This window comes from Ceratotherium simum, chromosome 37 (assembly GCF_057802395.1).
Source record: "Ceratotherium simum simum isolate JZ-2026a chromosome 37, ASM5780239v1, whole genome shotgun sequence".
Lineage (NCBI taxonomy): Eukaryota > Metazoa > Chordata > Mammalia > Perissodactyla > Rhinocerotidae > Ceratotherium > Ceratotherium simum.
The window spans coordinates 1942080-1962494 of record NC_141936.1 but is presented as its reverse complement, the minus strand read 5'-3'; the positions used below and the strand labels follow the sequence as shown (position 1 = coordinate 1962494).

General features: G+C 56.9%; 1 protein-coding gene across 10 annotated transcripts in view; it reads right to left on the bottom strand.

The window, feature by feature from the left end:
• The window catches only part of KIF1A (kinesin family member 1A), a 101204-nt gene that overhangs the window by 58879 nt on the left and 21910 nt on the right, over positions 1-20415 (bottom strand). For all 10 annotated transcript variants that reach the window (XM_087424581.1, XM_087424582.1, XM_087424575.1 and 7 more), the window contains exons 2-10: positions 18109-18258; positions 12047-12123; positions 10761-10940; positions 9864-9929; positions 8861-9039; positions 7591-7702; positions 6024-6101; positions 5262-5327; positions 4476-4493 (exon numbers count right to left, since the gene is read on the bottom strand). In XM_087424581.1, coding sequence (XP_087280707.1) covers positions 4476-4493; positions 5262-5327; positions 6024-6101; positions 7591-7702; positions 8861-9039; positions 9864-9929; positions 10761-10940; positions 12047-12123; positions 18109-18214 — 882 coding nt within the window. In that variant the 5' untranslated portion in view covers positions 18215-18258. The remainder of the gene's footprint in view (positions 1-4475; positions 4494-5261; positions 5328-6023; positions 6102-7590; positions 7703-8860; positions 9040-9863; positions 9930-10760; positions 10941-12046; positions 12124-18108; positions 18259-20415) is intronic.

The window sequence follows — 20415 nt, the reverse complement described above, 5'->3', positions numbered from 1 at the left end:
TCACACAGTTCCCCACAAAGTTCCACACACAATCCCCACACAGTTCCTTACACAGCTCCTCTCTCACAGTTCTTTATATAGTTCTTTACATAGTTACACCAGATCTCACACAGATCTCGACATAGTTTCTCACACAGTTCAACTCAATTCCTCCCAGTCCTTGACACAGTCCCTCACAGTTCCTCATGCATTTCCCCCCAAAATTTCTCACAGTTCCTTAAACAGTTCCTAACACAGTTCCCCACACAATTTTCCTCAGTTTCTTAGAGTTCCCCACACAGTCCCTCACAGCTCCCTCACACTGTTCCTAACATAGTTCTACACACATGCTTCCCATGCAATTTCAATGCAATTCCTTACAGTTCCACACAGTTCCCCACACCATTCCACACAGTTCCTCATAGTTCCCCAAAACTTCTTCAGTTCCTTCACACAGTCCACACACAGTTCTCTCACACCATTTCACATACTTCCTCTCACAGTTCCACTGTTTCTCACAATTCACACTGTTCCACACACAGTTTCTCATCTAGTTCCTCACAGTTCCTCACACAGATCTCTACACAATTCCTCACAATTCTTCACACAATTCCACACACAGTACCCACACAATTCTACACACAGTTCCACACACAGTTTCTCAAACAGTTCCTCTCACAATTCCTTACCCAGTTCCTCACATTATTGTTCACACCATCCCTAACACGGTTCCACACATACTTCCCACACAGTTTTTCACACAATCCCTCACACGGTTCCTCAGTTTCCTCACATAGTTACTCACTTAGTTCCCCCACACCATTCCACACACTTCCTTATACAGTCCACACAGAGTTCCTCACAATTCTTCATACAGTTCCACACCTATTTCCTTATAGTTCCTCACAATTCCTCACAATTCTCCAAGCAATTCCCCAAAGTCCTCTCACAGTTTTCGCCTCAGATCCTCTCACAGTCCCTGAGACAGTTCCTCACACAGCTCCCCACACAGTTCCCCACACAGTTCCTCATAGTTCACCACACAATTTCTCACACTGTTCCCCACCATTTCACATACTTCCTATCACAGTTCCACGGAGTTGCCACACAGTTCTTCACAATTCTTCACACAGTTCCCTCACAGTTCCCCCACAGTACCTCACAATTCCTCATAGTTTCTCACACAATTCCACATCCACTTCCCACACAGTTCCTTACATAGTTCTTCACACAGTTACACACAGTTTCTCATAGTCCTCCACACCATTCCTCATAGTTCTCAGTCGACACAGTGCCACACAGTTCCACACAGTTTCTCATAGTCCTCCACACCATTCCTCATAGTTCTCAGTCGACACATGCCACACAGTTCCACACACACACTTCTCACACAGATCCTACAATTTTCCACACACATTCCCTCAAAGTTTCTTCGAATTCTCCGTACAAATCCTCACAGTGCCTGACACAGTCTGTCATACAGTTTTGCATGCATTTCCCCAAAAAGTTTCTCACAGTTCCTCAAACAGTTCCTTACATGGTTCCTCATGTAGTTTTCCACACAATTTCCTCACAGTTTCCACACTTCCTCTCACAGTTCTACATATTTCCTCACATAGTCCATACACATTTCCTCACAATTCTTTGCATATTTCACCACACAGTTTGTCACACAGTTTCTGTCACTTCTTCACAGTTCCCCACACAGTTCCCCCCATCATTCCACACAGTTCCTCATAGTTCCCCAAAACTTTCCTCACAGTTCTCTCACAAAGTTCTCACACAGTTCCCTCACACAGTTCTCACACAGTACCCCTAAATCATTTCACACACTTCCTCTTACAGTTACACAAAGTTCCTCACAATTCTTCAGTTACACACACAGTTCCTCTCACAATTCCTTACTTGTTTCCTCACACAGTCCTTCACATAGTTCCTCTTAGGTCCTCCCACAGTTCCTCAGTTTCCTCACACATTTCCACACATAGTTCTACACACAGTTCCACAGTTCCCTCACATAATTCTCACACATTTCCCCATACTTCCTCTCACAGTTCCACACAGTGCACACACAGTTCCTCAGAATTCTTCACATAGTTCCTCATACACTTCCGCAGATAGTTCCTCACAATTCCCTCATACTGTTCCCACATAGTTCATCTACAGGTCCTCAGAGAATTCTTCTCATTTTCTCTCATGGTTCTTGACACATTTCTTCACACAGTTCCTCACATAGTTTGTCACACAGTTCCTCACAGTTCTTCACACAGTTCCTCACACAATTCCACATGGTTCTCTCACACTTCTCCATACAATTCCTCACACAGTTCCTCCCATAATTCACCACAATTTCTCCCACAGTCCCACACACCGTTTCTCACAGCTGCCCACAGTTCCTCACAAAGTCCACAGTTCTTCACAAGTTCCACACATACTTTCCATACATTTCCTCACACAGTTCCTCAGAGTTCACAAACACAGCTCCCTACATCATCTCACACACTTCCTCTCACACTTCCACAGTACCTCACAGTTCCTAACAATTGTGTATACAGTTCCACACAGAGTTCCCACACAGTTCCCCACATAATACCTAACGCTTCCCCACACAGTTCCACATACACTTCCTACATAGTTCCTCATACAATTTCTTATACAGTTCCTCTCACAGGTCCTTACACAGTCCTTCACACAGTTACTCACATTTCTCCACACCGTTTCTCACACAGTTCCCCACACAATTCCTCAGAGTTCCCCATACCATTCCACACTGTTCCTCATACAGTCACAGACAGTTCCTCACAATTCTTCACACAGTTCCTGCCCAGCCAGATCTTCACACAGTGCACACAGTTCCTCACAGTACTCTCATAGTGTCTCACACAATACCTCACACTTGCTCATATATTTCCTCACACAGGTTCCCCACACAGTTCCTCAGAGTTTCCTCCCATAGTTCCTCTCAAAGCTCCCAACATAGTTTCTCACAGTTCTCCACACAGTTCCTCAGAGATCCCTCACACAATTCCCACTGTTCTGCACATTGTATCACACACTTCCTCTCAAACTTCCACACAGTCCACACACAGTTCCTCACAATTCTTCACACATTACCACACATAGTTCCCCACACAGTTGGTCAAACTTCCAACACAGTTCCTCACACAGTCTCTCACACAGTTCTGCACACAATTCCTCACACAGTTTCTCACAAATCCCCGTGCAGTTCTTACAGTTCCCACACCATTTCACACACTTTCTCTCACATTTCCACATAGTTCCTCACAACTCCCATACAGTTCCTCAGTTTCCTCACAGTTATCCATTTAGTTCCCCACACTATTCTACACAGTTCTTCACACAGTCTGCACCTTTATTCATAATTCTTCATGTAGTTTCTCATACATTTTCTCACAGTTACTCACAAATCCTCATACAGTTCCACACACAATTCCTCACAATTCTCTCTGTATCACAGTCCCTGATACAGTCCATTACACGGTTCCTCATGCATTTTCCCCAAAAGTTTCTTACGGTTCCTCAAATAGTTCCCCACACAGTTCCTCACAATGCTGCACAATGCTGCACAATGCTCCACCTAATCTCACAGTTTCACTCATTCTCACACTTCCTCACGTAGTTCCTTACACAATCCTAAACACAATATTTCACAGTTGCCCACACAGTTCCTTACAATTCCCTTATGGAATTCCTACACTTTCCCTACACCATATCATACACGTCCTCTCACAGTTCCTCACACAGTTCTCACAGTTTCCTAGACAATACCTCACAGTTCCTCACATAGTTCTTCACAATTCCATGTACATGTCCCATACTGTTCCTCACACAGTCATTCACACAGTTCTTCACAAATATTCACACAGTTCCTACACAGTTAGTTCCTCTCAGATCCTCATCTAGTTCCTCTCATGTTTTCTTACAGTTCCTAACGCAGTTCCTTATACAGTTCCCCACATAGTTCCACCCATTTCCTCCCACAGTTCCTCACATAAACCAACCTTTTCCCACCTCAGCATCTCACACTGGGCTTTCCAACTACATAGCACAGGTGCTCACCCTCTGCCTGGCTGGCTCCTCCCCATTCCTCAGGTCTTGGCCTTAAAGCCACCTGTCCTGTAATGCTTCCTTGGCCATGCTGACTAAAGACTATCTCACTTGTGGGTCACTCTCACGGCCCATTTTTTTCCTTTACAAGATTCATCCCAAATTGTAATTATATTTTTATTTTTCTGTTTCCGTGTCTCTTATCTACCTCCCCCACTGCACTGTGGCCCCAGAAGGCCTGAGTTGTTCTCCTAGCACAGGGCCTAGCTCAGAGTTGGGCTCAATGTGTTAAGTGCACAAACGAAGGAGTGAATTTTACTGCCGAGACCTTTACAGTGAGAGCTGGAACTGAGGGCATTCTTTGCTTCTACCCCCTCCCCTGCCAGGGTTGAAGACTCCTGCCCCTAGAATTGAAGAAAGCAGCTTACCTTGTTGGGCCCAGAGTCCTGAAAAGGAAAAGACAGAAAGAGCCTGAGGACCTGGAGTGAGGCTGAGGGCCTAGGACGTGTGGGGAGAGGAACATGGGTGGGCTCCAGAGGGCAAAGGAGCAGGAGAGCCCTGAACACGGGTCAGACATCCATCACTCACCACCTGGCCATAGCTGGCCACCCCAAGCTGGTCCAGATAGTCAGGTCAAACAACAGTGCGACCTCTCGGGCTGCTGTCACCCAGCAGCTCTTCTCCAAGTCCCAACAATTTCAGAGGAGGTTAGGGTCTCCTGAGATTCGTCCTTCCCTGGCCAAAGGCCTGGGTGTCTTGGTGAGTGGGCAATACTGCCTGTCCCATGGGGCCCTTCAAGCACAGCCCCTCACCTCTGAGGGCCGTGAGCTCCCTCCTGGAGGATGGCCTGGGTTGGGCCAACCGAGGTTAGAGCTGACCACAGCCCTGCCTCCCAGGAGGAAGCCAGCCAGCACACTCACCGTAGCCCATGGTGACCCTCAGAAGGGCCCTATGAGGAAGGTGGCACATCTCCATTTTACAGGTGGGAAAACTGAGGCTCCAGGGAGTGACAGGGATCACTACTCCATCTCTAGCCTAGTGACACCCCCTCCTCCAACATCTCTGGGCTTTTCCTTGAACCCCATGCACCCCACTAGAGACAGGGCCTAGTGCAGGTATGACAGGCTCCCAGCATCCTCCACGGAGGGCAGGATGGGGAGGCACCTCCACAGTCCATCCCATCAGTCTAGTTCTAGAACCGGCAGCCAGCTCACCATTTCGGCCAGAGCAGAGATGACCTTCCCCAGCGTGGTCAAGGACTTGTTGATGTTGGCTCCCTCCTGGGTGCAGAGAAGATGGTTGGGACATCAGGAAGCCTCCAGAGCCTCTTGCTCCAGCGTGATCCCCTGGGACCTGCCCCGTGTGGCGTGGGCCTGAGGCTGCCCAGCCCTGACTGCTGACACCTGGGGCTGCTAGGGGCACTGGAGGCTCTGGCAGGAAGCCGGTCAGAGGCCCCTCTGGCTGGGCAGGGAGTGCAGTGTGTCCAATGTCTCTCCTCAGTCCCTTGGATCCTAGTAACATCTCACATGGCCCGCCTGGTACAAATTCCAGAACTCCTTCCCATCCATCAAATAATGGTGGGGACCAAAGGTGGGTCAGGAAAATAAAAACTCTCCTTCCTCACACAAGAGACTGTCCCCTCAGGATGCTGGCCAGCCAGCTCACAGCCCCTCCCACCGCCGCCTCGCAGCCTGTGTTCTTCTGGCGGGAAAGCACAGACACCAGTGGACGAGATGCTGTGAGGGCCCATGGAGGGCCCGGCTTTCCTACCGGGGTCTCTGTCCTTGTCAACCCCTAGCTGGTGTGCCCAGCACGGCCCTCTGGCTGCTGGCCTCCTCCCGTCTCCTCGCCTCTGCCCCCCACTGTCCCTGCCCAGCCCACCCTGGAGCAAGCCAGGCTTGGAGACAGGCCCCTGACGGTGAGTTGAGGTGCAGAGGGGCCCCTGCTCTCTAGGGGCATGGCGGTGTGGCCCCTACCTTGAGGCGCGTGCCCTTGGCTCCCGTGGAGTCGGCCCGCTCGCTCCCAGCCAGGTCCACCAGGCTAATTTTGCTCACCTGAAATGGCAAATGTGCCAAATGCAGGAGATGCCACAAGGCCGCTCTGAGGGCACCTGCCTCCCCTGGGCAAGGCCTAAAGGGTCCCCTGAGGAGCGTGGCCAAGTCCTCCCCCCGGGGGCCAGGGGCCTCTGACCCTGCAGAGCTTCCTTCTGGTCACACTCTTCCAACACACCACGGGAGGTGCAAAGCCACCTCCCCCAAGAGGCAGCACACGACCCGCCCCTCGAGCACCTGACATGGCAGCCATGCTGTTCTCTGCGTGCTGGACGCTCTTCACGTGTTCACACAGGACACACATGACACCCCACGGTGCCCTTGAGGTCCTGTCATCATCATCCGTTTCTACAGACGGGGCTCACCGTCTAGAGCACCCCAGCCTCATGAGGGCACAGCTGTGCCTAGAGCTGGCCTGGGCACTGGGCAGGGGGCCCCCCACTGACATTGCCATCACCTGGGGTGGGCAGCTACATGCACCCCGGCCCCAGCCCCTCCTGAGCCACAGCTGCTGTGGGCAGGACTCGCCCAGATGTTAACAGGCACCAACACCAGCAGGACCTCTCAGTGCCCGGAGCCCACTGGGTAGGAACAGCAGGCAGCCTGCAGCCAGGCCGACCGAGTTCCACCTATGCCCTCCCTGCCCTCTCAGGCTCCACTTGGCCATGGCGTGCCTCCAGGGAGGATGGTGCCAGGCTGGGATGACCAGGCACCATCAGGGACTGAGTGGTCCTAACTTCCCCCAGCCCCTCTGTGGACCCCAGGGTGCTGCCTGAGAGATCGCTGCCCCTCAGGAGGTGGCTGAGGTGCCTCCAGGAGGAGGCCTGGGTGGCAGGGCAGGGAGAGGACACAGTCAGAGGAAACCAGACACTGAGGGTCAGAGCCATGGATGGACCAGAGTAGGCTTGGCGCCTGCCTGGCTCCCCTTCAGGAGCCCACAGACTGTGTGTCTGGATAAAAGCCAGAAGATGACGCCCCTGCCCGGGTCCACTGGGAATGCCAAGGAGCGTGGGAAAGGCATCTGTGGCCGGGGGCGGCGGGCGGGGTGGTGCACGCTCAGCACAGCCTCTCCTTTGTGCTAACAGACGCTGGTGCCCACCCAGAGGCCCTGCTCCCAGCCTGGGCCCCTGCTCTCCTGCCAGCCAGCACCAGGGCCCCCAGTCACCTCTGGGATGGACACTCACTCAATCTGTGACCCCTGGCCTTCACCACCACCCTCTGAGGCCTCCTTGGCCTGTGGGGGCTGCACTGGGGACATCGCTCTGCGACCCCACAGTCTCCACCAAAATCATCTGGCAGGAGGCAGCTTGAGGCAGACCCCAGATCCACAGCCTCAATTCCGAGTCCCTTCCACACCTAGGTGGCACCAAATACCGAGATGAGGTGACCTCGCAGGCCTGGCCCACGCTGGATGGCCATTGTTTGGCTTGACCTCCTGGTCCTGCCTGACCGTGACCGGCCCTCCCCCTGCCCCTGGCAAGGCTGCGCTCACTTTCTCTGTGGTGATGTTGGTCTCCGCATCGTGGCGCTTCTGGGTGAAGATGATGTTGAAGACAGCGTGGGAGCGGCTGCTGGTCTCGTTCATGTTCGTGGCTGCCACGGTCCTGGGGCAACAGAAGCCACACGTGGTTACCCGTTGTCTTGTGGTCGGGCGTGAGGGTCGCTGGTGATGCCAGCTCCCCCAGGCTCCCAGGCTGCTCTGCCTGGCCTGGTGGTGATCTTGCCTCTTGTCAGAGCGCAAGCAGGGCCCACACTCACTGGTCCACCACGTCCCTCATGGAACCCTCAGCCCCCAGCTCGAGCCTGGCACAACAGGTGCTGTGACTGGGGTTATTTCCCGGCTCCCAAGGGCTCAGGAGAGCCCAGATATTGCTCGCTCAACTCCCTGGGCAGGAGCCCACGCCAGCCGTGATGCGGCAAGGCCCCGTCCCAGAAGGGAAAAGGGGTGCCACCGTCCATGCCACACTTGGCCCACAGCGGCCACTCTGGGGAGGGCAGCAGCATGGCCTTGAGGGAGAAGGCCCAGGGCTGCCTGAGAGGAGGCCTGAGGTTGGTCCCGATGCCGCCGACGTGCAGAAACCTCAGGGCAGTGTCCCCAGGCTCGGCTGCTGTCTGACGGCCCACGGGTACCTCCAGAGGGGCCTCATCGGAAGAGCATCCCCTGGGACCATGACTGCGGTGTGGGGTGGTGGCGACTGACAAGGGACCCTCACTCTCCCAGAAGTCCCTGGGTGGCAGAGGAGGAACTGTTGCCATGACAACCAGGGCAGACTCTCCCAGGCAGGGTGGCCCAGGGAAGCTCGGCCATGGAGACGGATTGCTTACAGCCGCAGTGCCTAGCGGCTGACCCTTCCCCACGTGCTCCCCGCCCCGGGCCCTGTAGAGGGCCGTCTGCCCTCAGAGCAGGCGGGGCCCGTCCTCACAGTCTCCTGACCAGTGGGCCCACACGCCTCACCCCACGCAGCCACCACAGACAGCACTGGCACCCCCACCCAGGGCACACAGCCCGACCCCCAGGGGGAGCAGCGCTGTGTAGGTGACAGCGTCCTGATGTACAGGGGGCAGCCGAGGCCCCTGGCAGGCTGGCATGCGCCCTGAATGGCCTCAGGCACAAAAAGCCCACACCTCCATGGGGCCGCTGGACAGACCCCATGGGGAGACCAACAGGTGCTCGAGAACCGGGCTTTCCTCGGAGACACTCGCAGCCGTGCACTCGGTGGGGAAAGGAGGGCAGGGAGGGTGGGTGAGCACTCCGCACACACCTGGCCTTGTTCCCTGAGTCCATGAGGTCCTGGATGTCATTGTAGGAGGTGACGGCCAGTTTGGAGAGGTCCTCCACGTAGGGCCCCAGCAGTGGGTGCTCCCTCACGCGCAGATTGCCCTTGTTCTTGGGGTTCAAGAGGTCACGGACGCGCTCGCAGTAAATCTCCATGTAGCTGACCTGCAGGGCAGAGACGCCTTCAGGGACCCCCCGGGTGGGGGTTGTGGGGCTGTCATCACGGCCCCCTGAGGTGGGGGTGTGGGGCTGTCATCCGGGACCCCCGAGGTGGGGGTGCAGGGGCTGTCATCGGGGATCCCCGAGGTGGGGGTGTGGGGCTGTCGTCAGGGACCCCTGAGGTGGGGGTGTGGGGCTGTCATCAGGGACCCCCGAGGTGGGGGTGTGGGGCTGTCGTCAGGGATCCCCGAGGTGGGGGTGCAGGGGCTGTCATCAGGGGCCCCCGAGGTGGGGGTGTGGGGCTGTCATCAGGGACCTCTGAGGTGGGGGTGTGGGGAGGTGCAAGGTCACCATCAGGGACTCTCAAGATGGGGGGGTCTGGGGGCTGTCACCAGGGACCCCTGAAGTAAGGGGTTTGGGGGCACACAAAGGGCTCTGAGCCGCCAGGCAGGGCCATGGCCCCTGTGTGAGTGTGGGAGTTGGGGATGTCAGCCCACCTCTGCCTGCCTGGCCCTCCCCCAGCCACGGCCATCCTGGGGGCTCGTCCAACGCAGTCACACTGGGGCCACCTCGGCCACAGCACAGCCCAGGCCATGCAAGCTCTGAGGCTCCTGTCCCCGCACCCAGCACAAAGTAGTTGCTCAATAAACACCAGCTGAGCGGAGCCCGGCCCCTCGCTCCTCTGCCCCGCGTGGGTTTACTGGCGTGGTTGCCAGATGCAGGAGTGACAAGCTAAGGGCACAGACCAGTGGCAGGGACTCGCTTTAAATCAGTAAAGCATTGCCATCCAGGCCTGGAACCCCCAGCAACAGACGACGGGGGAGCCCTACCTCCACGGAGTAGGACATGTTGTCATTGGTCATTTCGTTGATGCGGGAGAACAGGTCCTCGCAGAGCTGCAGGGACCAAGGACATAGACAGACGATGAGGGCTTGGCTGTTCCTGGAGCCCTGCGCCTCGAAGTGCTGTGGGCAGCCCGCGCCCAGGCCGGCTGCTGCTGTCCCAGGCCCCTCTGGCACCTCAGTCTGTCCTAAAGGCACTGAGAAGCCAAGGAGCCTCTGTCTTCTGTGAACTCAGGGAGCCCCCACCGGCTCATGTCTGAGCCCTTCCTGTGGATTGTCTGCTCATACGGGCCTGCTCCTCATCCCATCCTTGTCTGTGTCGGGGAAGAGAGGTGTCCACCACACTACAGACCACCCGGCGTTCTCCTCTGCCCTGACCAGGTCAAGCACTGACCAGCTCAAATCCAGGGACCTGCCCAGGGGGGCTGGGCTGGGGTGGGGGCCAGGGTCCCAGCAGTATCTGAGGCATCCATGCCTTAGCCTTCGGTTAACCACCGAAGGCCACCCCTTGTCGCTGCCTCTCCCTGCCTGGACCACTAGCCCTTACAGCCCCCCCAGGGAAGGGTCACCCTCACCAGCGGCTCTCCCAGCCTCCCTGTGTTATAGTGGTGACCATGGTGGGCACTGCCCAGGGCTGGGCACCCCCCGCAGCTCCCCATCCCCAGGCCTGGGTCTCCAGCCTCGTCACAGCCGGTCTGCCCCATGCTACCCCTCTCCAGCCCTGACCCCACCCTCCTCCCAGTGTACCTTCCCCCTAGCTCCCTCCTCTCCAGGGCTGCTCTTCTGGGGCGCCCTGCCTGGCTGGGTCTCTTGGCCTCGGCTTGTGCCGCCCTGCCTGTCCTGCCCTCACTGGGTCCTGCGCCACCCCCGCCCCACCCCACATGCCTGGGGGATGATGCCCTGCTGGTCCTTCTCCTGCTTGCCCATCATGGTGTAGGACTTGCCGGCCCCGGTCTGCCCGTAAGCGAAGATGCAGACGTTGTAGCCCTCAAAGGCGTGCTGCAGCATCTCCTCGCCGATGTCCCGGTACACCTGCTTCTGCGAGGCGTAGTTGATGTCTTCGGGCTGGAGGACAAGAAGGGCGGCTGCAGGAGGCCAGGCGCGCCGAGGGCTCAGCCTACTGTGTTCACTGAGCACCACATTGAGCTCAGGGCCTCGAGGGTACTAAGGGTAGCACAGTGGGGAGGGACACCTGCCCCGCCCGCCCACTCGCAGGCCCGGAGAGAGGGGACTTAATCTTGCCTGGGAAGACAGCTTCCTGAAAAGCAAGGAGGAACTGGCAAGGCCAGAGCAGGGCAGGGTGAAAGGGGGTTTCAGGAGAGGGAACAGCAAGTGCAAAAGCTCACAACTGCTGTGGTGCTCAAAACCAAGGCTCAGCATGGCAGCTGTGGGCGTGAGGAGACGTGGTGCTGAGGGCGCCAGGGCCTGAGGCTCGGGGAGCCCATGGGCTGGAATACAGCGTCTGGATGCTGTCCTGAAGACAGAGGCCTGGGGGGTTACCCTGATGATGGAAGGAGGGACTAGAAGGCAGAATGGGGAGCTCTCAGAGACGTGACCTAAGGTACGCGCTGGAGTGGGGGAGGGGGGAATGACGCTTTCTAGAGGGACCAGGAGGTGGGGCATGGGCAGGGCTGAGTGTGGACTGGAAGGAGGAGGTGCGAGGGTAGAGAGTCTGGGGGTCTCCCGAGCTCCCCAGGCGAGGCAGGAGCAGAGGTGCTGCCCACGGAGGGCGTGCAGGCACGAGTGCCCGGGATCCAGGGTCACTCTGGACATGATGAATCTGGGATGTCTGGGGAGGTGGAGACGCCAGCAGGCAAATGGACGTACAGCTCAGACGGTGGGAAACTGCCCTCAGTGAGCTGAAGGCCCCTCGTCCCTTCAGCCCGCCAGCCCCTGCCTCAGCAGGGGACAGGGCATGTCACAGCTCAGGGTGACCTTCCACGCACACGGCAACTTAGGAAAGCAGGCCCCTCCCCCAGCCTCACACCTGTCCCCTTCCCTGCCCTGTGCAGCAGCCCTGCAGGGGAGCAGGGTGGTCATCGCCCCATTTAGAGAGGAACGTGCAGCTCAGAGAGGTCGAGGGACCGGCCGAGGGCCACACAGGCAGCGGGGCTGAGCCAGCATCCACACTGCTGTGTCCCCCCTCCCTGGAGCCCCAGCCCTAGGCTTACCGAGGTATGTGACCAGTAGGAGTAGTCAAAGCTGAAGCTCTTGGGCGTCTCCTTGGGCTGTTTGGGGTTAACGATGGCTGCGGGGAAGGGGACAGGCAAGGTGGTTGGTGCTGAGCTGGAGAGGCCAGCTGGCACATCGGACACGCCCACCCACCAGAGAGGGAACCCCAGGCAGGGAGGCGGGGTCCTCAGAGGCCTCTAGTCCTAAACTAGCCAGGCCCCCAATGGGAGGGGCCCAGGGCCCCAATTCCAGGCAGATGAGCCATCTCTGCCCCTCGCCTCGGTCTGGTAGACCTTGCTGCCCACCAGGGCCGCCTGAAGGCAGCCCAGAGTAGTCCTTCCTGCAGACACTGGGTTAACCGAGAGCCCACAGCCCACCCCCACCTCCCAGGTCCACACTCTGCTCGACACCCCAGCCCAGGTCTTTAAGCAACTGTTCTGCACACACGTGCCCTAGAAGCATTCAGAAGCCTGGGGCATCCTGTCACAGCCGTGTCCCTGCTTCTTTTGGGCCTGTCGTGCCATGTCTGTGAGCTGCATGTGCTCGGGGCCTGCTGGCTGTCCCTGCTGGGGTATCCCATCTCAGGGACCACCACCGCTTATTCCTTCTCCTTCAAGGCACGTGCAGCTTCCCTCTAGGTTTGCTCTCACGGGCTCTATCTGAGTGTCCTCTGCACAGGTCCCTCCCTCTCTCCTACACCGAGCTGCACCCTTGGCTGGCTGGAGGCAGCGCTCATGGAACACTGGTTCATCCAGTGAGGAACCAAGCCACGAACATGCGATGATGCCTTCATCCACCGCCGCGCCTGTCCATGTCCCAGGGGGCCCCCAGTCCCAGGCTGCTTCACCCCAAGCCTGCAAGTGCCCCTGACCCCAGCGTTCCTAGGCTCTGGACCCAGCAGAGGGCGTGTTCTTGGTGGCTGGGCAAGAGGGACCTCAGCCCCCACCTCCGTCAGGGCGCCCTGTCTGCTGCCCGCTGGGACACTGAACTCGAAACATCTGTGTTGATAGAGGCCTCCCAGGCCCCCTGAGGCCCCACCTGGCCAGAGGCAGATTCCTCCCTGGGTTTTCACATCCATCAGGAACTCCGGCCAATGCTGGTCAGAAGGGCTACAGGCACGTGTGGAAGGCCACTCTCCCACTACGTGATCCCATCTGAGGAGCGCAGCCCCTCACATCACGGCCCCCCATGCTCGGGGGTGAAGGCCATGTCTGCCCACCCCTTGGAGTGGCTTTCCTCAGCTGCAGTGGGCTGGGGGCCTCGCCTTCCTGGGCACGGCCTCCAGGACCCCACACCCCTGCCCCCACCAGCACGTGTCCAGGGTGACCTGTCGCCGGCACCAAGAGAACAAGACCCCGTCCCTGTCATCAGTTGAATTATATCCCCTCAAAATCCACATGCTGAGGTCCTAACCCCAGGACCTGAGAATGTGGCCTCATTTGGAGACTGGGTCCTTGCAGATGTAACTGGTTAAGATGAGGTCACACTGGAGTCAGCTGGGTCCCTAACCCAACGTGACTGGCGTCCTTATAAGAAGAGGGAAACCTGACACAGACATGTACACAGGGAGAGGCCATGTGATGATGGAGCAGAGGTGGGGTGATGCTTCTACAAGCCACAGATGCCAAGGACTCTGGCAAATCACTAGAAGCTGGAGAGAGGCAGGGAATGGACTCTCCCTCACGGCCCCCGAGGGAACCAGCCCTGCTGACACCTTGATCTCAGACTCCAGCCTCCAGAACTTTTGTCTAAGCCGCCCAGTCTATGGTACTTGGTTACGGCAGCCCTGGGAGGCTGATACCCCTCATTGGCCTCGCCACACTTCTGCAGCTGCCGCCGGCCTGGTGGCTCCATGGGCGTGGAACCACAGCCATTTGCTCTGGCTGAATGTCCTGCCCACAGCACAGGTGTCACCTGAAGCCCCATCCCCAGGGCCGGCCCAGCTCTGGGCCCCAGAACCCCGGCTTGAGGAGTCCTAGGAGATGACCCGGTGCCCTTGGGAAGCCAGTAGGAGGTAGCAGGTGACTGACCATCACAGCCCTGTCCTTGGGGCCAAGAGGGCATCACGTCCATGCTGCCTCCAGGATGGAGGCCAAGAGGAGAGCAAGCTGTCCTGATTTCAACTCCCACGGCCACGGAACCCCGGGCGCAGATAATGCTGGCGCCGTGGAAACCACAATCGCAGCACCTCCTGAGCGCAAGCAGCCTGGACTAGGCCTCCACAGCTCTGGCCGCCAGGGGCTGGGTCCCCTGGCTCACTCCACCAACGCCCCACCCCTGTCCACCTGGGCTCCACACCTCCCTGCCTCGTGGCCAGGGCCGCCAGACAGGCCTAGCCCCCATCCCCGTCCCCAACCAACTCACTGGACAGGCCTGTCCCTCCATCTCGCTCCCTATCCAGTCCCAGGCACTGACCTCGCTCTGCGTGTGTCTTGATCTGGGGTGTCTGCCGTACACCCTACATGGACTGTGAGCTCACGGAGGTGTGGACCCTCCCAGCAACAGGGCACAGATGTGCCCAGAGAACACTGGGCGTGCAGGGAACAGCCAACAGCGTGGGTCGGCTCTGTGGGCGGGCAGTGGGCCACAAGGAGAGTACACCATGGGGGCCACCGGGCAGTGCTGCTCTGCCCTCAGGACCTGCTTGTCACCTGCCCCCACCCCCTCTCTCAGGTCCATGGGTGTGGCTGGGACCCCCAGCCCTGGTCCCGACCCCCGGGGGTCCTGTGCTGTCTGAGAAACTCCCTCTGTCATTACAGATGGGATCCTGCGCTCCAGAAGGGACACACCACCCCCCAGTCACATGGCACACAGCCGGACTGGAGCCCAGGGTCCGCCCCAGGCCTGGCCCCCCACCGATGCCTCCAAGCCCTCCCCAGGACGACCTGCCAAAACCAGGGCCCGACGGGCACCCCTCCCTCACCAGCCTGCTGTGCACCGAGGAGGAGCCATCTCGCTGGAAAAAGGCTTCCAGGCAGGGTTTCGGGTTTCTTCCTCGTGTGAGTTCGAGGAGGGAGGAGAGAGAACGGGTCCTCCCAGGCTGGGTCTGGCCAGCCCATTGAAAGGCTCTCTGCCTCCGCTCCTGCTCCGGGCGAGCGCACAATACCAGGCGGGCTTCCCAGGGCTCAGAGGGGACAAAGACCTGAGTGGTGGGGGCGCCAGCCTGAACAGGGAGGGGAGAGTGAGGAGGAAAGGAACTGAAGGGAAGCCATTTTCTCAGAGTCTGAATGCCCTTGCCGAGCATCGTGCCCACCGCTTCCCACAGCCCCGTGGGCACTGACAAACCCAGCGCCTGCCAGTGTCCACCTCAGGCCACTCTGGAGCCACCTAACACTCGGCCCTGGGATGCCCACCCTGTCCTCCCACCCGGCCGCTGGATCTGCAGGAATAAAGCCCATCCCACCCTCTGACTCCATTCCTCAGGCGGGCTTCCGTGTGCCGACAGCTGAAAGTCATCCTCCTCTCCTCTGGGTTCCCTCTGCCTTCACCCCAACTTCTGATATGGCTTTTAGCACTTTCCACCAGTACCATCACTCCAAAACTAATATTGCTTCCTTAGGGATTTTTCCTCCTGCTGACACTTTCCCTCACTCTCTCTCTCCACCTCTGTCTCTACCTCTCTTTGTCTCTCTCACTGTCTTGCCTCACTCTCTATCTCTGTCTCTCTATCTTTCTCTCTCTCTCTGTCTCTGTCTCTGTCTCTCTCCGTCTCTCTCTCTGTCTGTCTGTCTGTCTCTCAGGCCAGGGGCGAGTTAGAGGTTTCACCCAGAGCAGGCCACCCTCTCCCCAGCTGTTTGCTTCCATGACACCAGCCCCTGTCCTGGGCTGCTCCCCAGTTCCAGGGAAAACACAGGGTCTGACTCTGATGTCTGTTCTTTCTGGTCACTCTGCAGGCTCCCACGGGGTTTGATCACCCGTGGACCCTTCAAGCCAAGTCCCCAGCTACTGTCTCAGGTGGCGACTGTGCTGCTGGGGCCTGGCCTGGGGGTGGACAGGGATCCCCACAGCCACTCCTGATGTCCTCGGTCACTCAACAGTGACGTGGCAGACGCTGTCGGTTCCTCACACAGATGACTTCTGCCCACTCAGGGCCACAGTTCCCCCTGGGGTCACGGTTCCCACCAGGAGGCCACAGTTTCCCCCTGGGGGTCACAGTTCCTCACAGGCCCTGCCTTCCCACCTCAAAGTGGTGGGAACTCAAGGCTTGAGTCCTGCCACCTGAGCACTTTCTCTGGCCAAGAGAGGGCCAGGCTGGAAGTGCAAGAAGCCCAGGCCACTGGACCGACGCTCAGCCCATGGGGCTGGGGTGCTGCACAAGCACCCCAGCTTCGGGGGAGGACAGCTCAGAGGTGCACTGCACACATCAGAGGGCCCCAGCAAGCTGCGCCCAGACCTCCCACGGTGGCCGCCTGCTCATCAATGCCCCTTCAGAGCTTCCTTCCAGCTTCTGCACTGCCCCTCACTGCGTCCTGGGACCACCTCCCAGATAAACCCTTGGCACCCAAACCCTCATCTCAGGGTCTGCTTCCAGGGACCAAGCAGAGGCAACACCATTCAGAAGAGTCACGATGAACCTCCAGATGCGCATGGGCGCCGTGCCCAACAGGCCCCCACACAAGCTCTGAGCAGGGCCTCCACAACCTGCCCACACAGGAGAAAGGGCCATGGAGGGCCACAGCCTTCTGGAAAGATCACCCCCAGCCCAGACCCCCTTCCACAGAGCCTCAAGGTGCCCCAGAGCCTTCCCAGGGACCCCCGAATCCTCACTCCCTCAATGGGCCTAGGGGGGCAGCTGCCATCAGCTGGGGGGGCCCCTCCCTGCACACCTGCCAGGTAGCAGGCAGAGTGAGATTACACAGGCACAGAGCCCCTGAGACTGGGCAAGGCCTGTCACCACCGCACAACCGGAGGATGAGGAGCCATTGGTGCCGATCACTTGGTACAACCTATGCCACTGGAGCCTGTGGAGACGGCAGCATCTGCACTGCACAAGGGACCCCAAGGGCAAACTGCCCAGCTGAGCCCAGTCAACCGCGTGACTGGGAGAGAGAACCACGAATTCTTTTCTAGGTCACGATCGCTGGGACAGGCTGTTGATCAGCAGGGGATAACCCAAACGCAGTTCCACTTCCATGGGACCCAAAAGAAGCCCCACTAAGCTACGGTGTCAGAGCAAGAATGCTGCCTCCCTTGGTGGGAGTAAGGATGGGCAGGGCAGGAGGGGCTCTGGGTGCTGCTCAGAGTGCGAGAACTGTCTGAGCTGCACCCTGTGCCCTGTCCACTCTTCTGCATGCCTGTCACAACTTGCTACAAAGTTCGTTATGCTAGAAAGAGCCAAGCAGAGGCTCCAAGGTAAGTCCTCTCTCTCTGCCTCCAGCAGCTGGATCCTGTGTGCTAAAAAGACCTCGTAGGGCACATCTTTCTGACCTTCTCGAAATTGCCACTTACTATTCTTCATGTTGACTCCAGATCTCCTACTTCTCCAAAAGGTTTGAGATGCTTACAATTAGCAACACAGCAAAAGAACAGACAAAGGAAAAAAGCTTACAAACTCAGGGCAGCTGAAAAGTGTCCCCCCAAATTTATGTCCAGTCTGAACCTCAGAACGTGAACTTACTTGGAAACAGGGTCTTCAAAGATATAATTAGTTGTTAAGATGAGATCATACTGGATTAGGGTGGGCCCTAAATCCAATGATCGGTGTCCCTATAAGAAGGCCACATGAAGACAGACACACAGGGGGAAAGCCGTGTGACGACTTAGGCGGAGGCTGGGGTGGTGCAGCCATAGGCCAAGACGGCTGGCAACCACCAGAAGCTGCAGGGGGCAGGGAAGGATGCTCCTCTAGGACCTCCGAGGGAGCACAGCCCTGTCAACACCTTGATTTTGGACTCTGGCCTCCAGAACTGTGAGAGAATAAATTCCTGTGGTTTTAAGCCCCCTAGTCTGTGGTCATTTGTTACTGTAGCCCCAGGAAACCAATACACGGCGTGGACAAGGAGGACGCTGTGGCCCCGAGGGACCAGCAACCAACGGCAACCTCGGCACAGCCACTACTCACTGGTGGTGCTCCCGGACATCTGGATGATGCACTTGGATTCTCGGCTCATTTCCCGGGAATTGAAGGGGCGGACGCGCACCGCCACCTTCACGGAGGCCCCGGCCATCTCTGCGACCTTTGTCAGACACTCCTGGCAGGCGTGGGAGACACCTTGGGAAAAAGGAGACATGAATTAGAAACAATATTCAAAGAGGCAGAACTGGTGTTTCTGGGTGGTGATTGAACCCACTCCCTTCCAAAACCCACTAAATGACACCCACATGGGGTACCAATCCACAGGGACAAGGAACTGGAGAGGGATAGCTAAGGATGAGAAACGTCACAAGTTTTAGAAAAGAAAGCCAACAGGATGAATGGAGCCTGGGAAAGCTGGAACCTAACAAGAAACAAGCCAATTCACTCTGTGGGACCCAGAAAGACTCCAGGTACCTCTGAGGGCCAGTGTTTGGGTGGGACTGAAAACGGGCCTTTGTGGAAAGTCAGTGGGAGGAGTGTTAGACCCTGCAATATGTTGAATTACATCCCCTCGAAATTCATATGTTGGAGTCCTAACCCCCAGGACCTTGGAATGTGACCTCATTTGGAGAGAGGGTCTTTGCAGAGGTAACTGGTTAAGATGAGGCCATACTGGAGTCAGGTGGGCCCCTAACCCAATATGACTGGTGTCCTTATAAAAAGGGGACATTTGGACATAGAGACACACACAGGGAGAACGTTATGTGAAGACTAAGGCAGAGATCAGGGTGATGCTTCTACAAGCCAAGGAACATCATGGATTGACGGTAAACAAGCACAAGGTAGGAGAGAGGCAGGAAACAGACGCTCCCTCCTGGCCTTAGGAGGAACCAGCCCTGCAGCCACCTGGATGGGGGACTTCTGCCTCCAGACTGTGAGACCATACCTTTCTGTGATCTAAGCCTCCAGGCTGTGGCACTCTGTTACAACAGCCCTGGCAAACTAGTTAAGGCCCATGGTCCCCCATCCCCACCCTGTGAACATCCAGGACCCTGTCCCCACGGCCCCCACCAGGCAGGAGGTCAGGGGCTACTCTCTGGGAGAGTGAGGCTCTGTCCAGCCTGGGGGTGGGGTCCAAGGACCAGCATGAAGCACCTACTGAAAAGGGGGGAGCTGAGCTACACCCGAAATGCCCAGTAGGGACCCCATCCCTTCCTCCTGCTGCTGGCCCCCAGAGTGCTGGCTGTCAGGAGAGAGTGGAGAGCTCTTTGCTAGGGAAACTGACCAGGACCACAGCCTCTAGCAAGAAATACAGAGACTAAAATAAACAGAAAAGGAACACAACAGAAAGAGACAATGCAGGGAAGAAGAAAATATTTTTAAAATAACTTGTAATTTATATCCTTATAAAGAAAAGTTACTATGCCCATAAATGATGCTATTTTTAAAAGCACCATTAATGAATAAGAAAGAGTCCCTGGAAACTAAAAATATGAAAAGAGAAGCTTTGAAAGTAAATAAAAAGGTTGGAAATACAATAAGTAATTTTCCATTAGAGGAGAGAAATAAAATTTGAGGATCAATGAAAAGAAACTACTAAAGAAATTATTCAAGAAAACTTCCCAGGACTGAAGGCCCCCAGTTTCCAAATTCAGAGGGTCTACCTGGCCTGCCCACTATAAAAAGTCACATACCAAGGGAAACTGAAATTTCAGAACCTCAGGGATAAAGAAAAGATTCCATAAGCTACCAGGGAGAAAACCCAATCCCAAAGGATAGAGAATCAGAATGCCATGGGCATCTCATCAGCCGCGCAGACACCAGACGAAAATGAGAAACATTTCAAACTGCTGAGGAACGGTGACTTTCAGCCCAGAATTCTAAGCTCAGCCAAACTACCCCTCTAGTGTGAGGGTGGGATGAAGACCCAAGAAGACTCCGGAAGATGCTAGAATCTGTGCTTCAGCAAAAGTAAGGGAGTAAACGGGCAGCAAGCAAGGAAGATGTGGGGTCCAGGCCCAGACGATGGTAAAGGAGGTCCCAGGAGGACACTGGGGCTGCCCCAAGAGGGATGTCCCTGATCGGAGGGTGACGGGAGGGAAGACACTGAGACAGAAGCTGGGGCTGTGGGGCCAGCGGTGGCCTCACCACACGGAGGAGCATCCGCCAGAGTTTGACGAGAAATTAGGGATGAGCCCATGGAATGCTGTGGGGGAAAGGCCTGCATTAGTTGTCATTTATTCGGATAAAATCTTCTACAAGAAAGAAAATATAAGCATGGTACACTCGAGAGTAGCAGGAGGGCACATTTACTGGTCCTAGTGGTGTAAACACAAAGCACTAACTCAACAA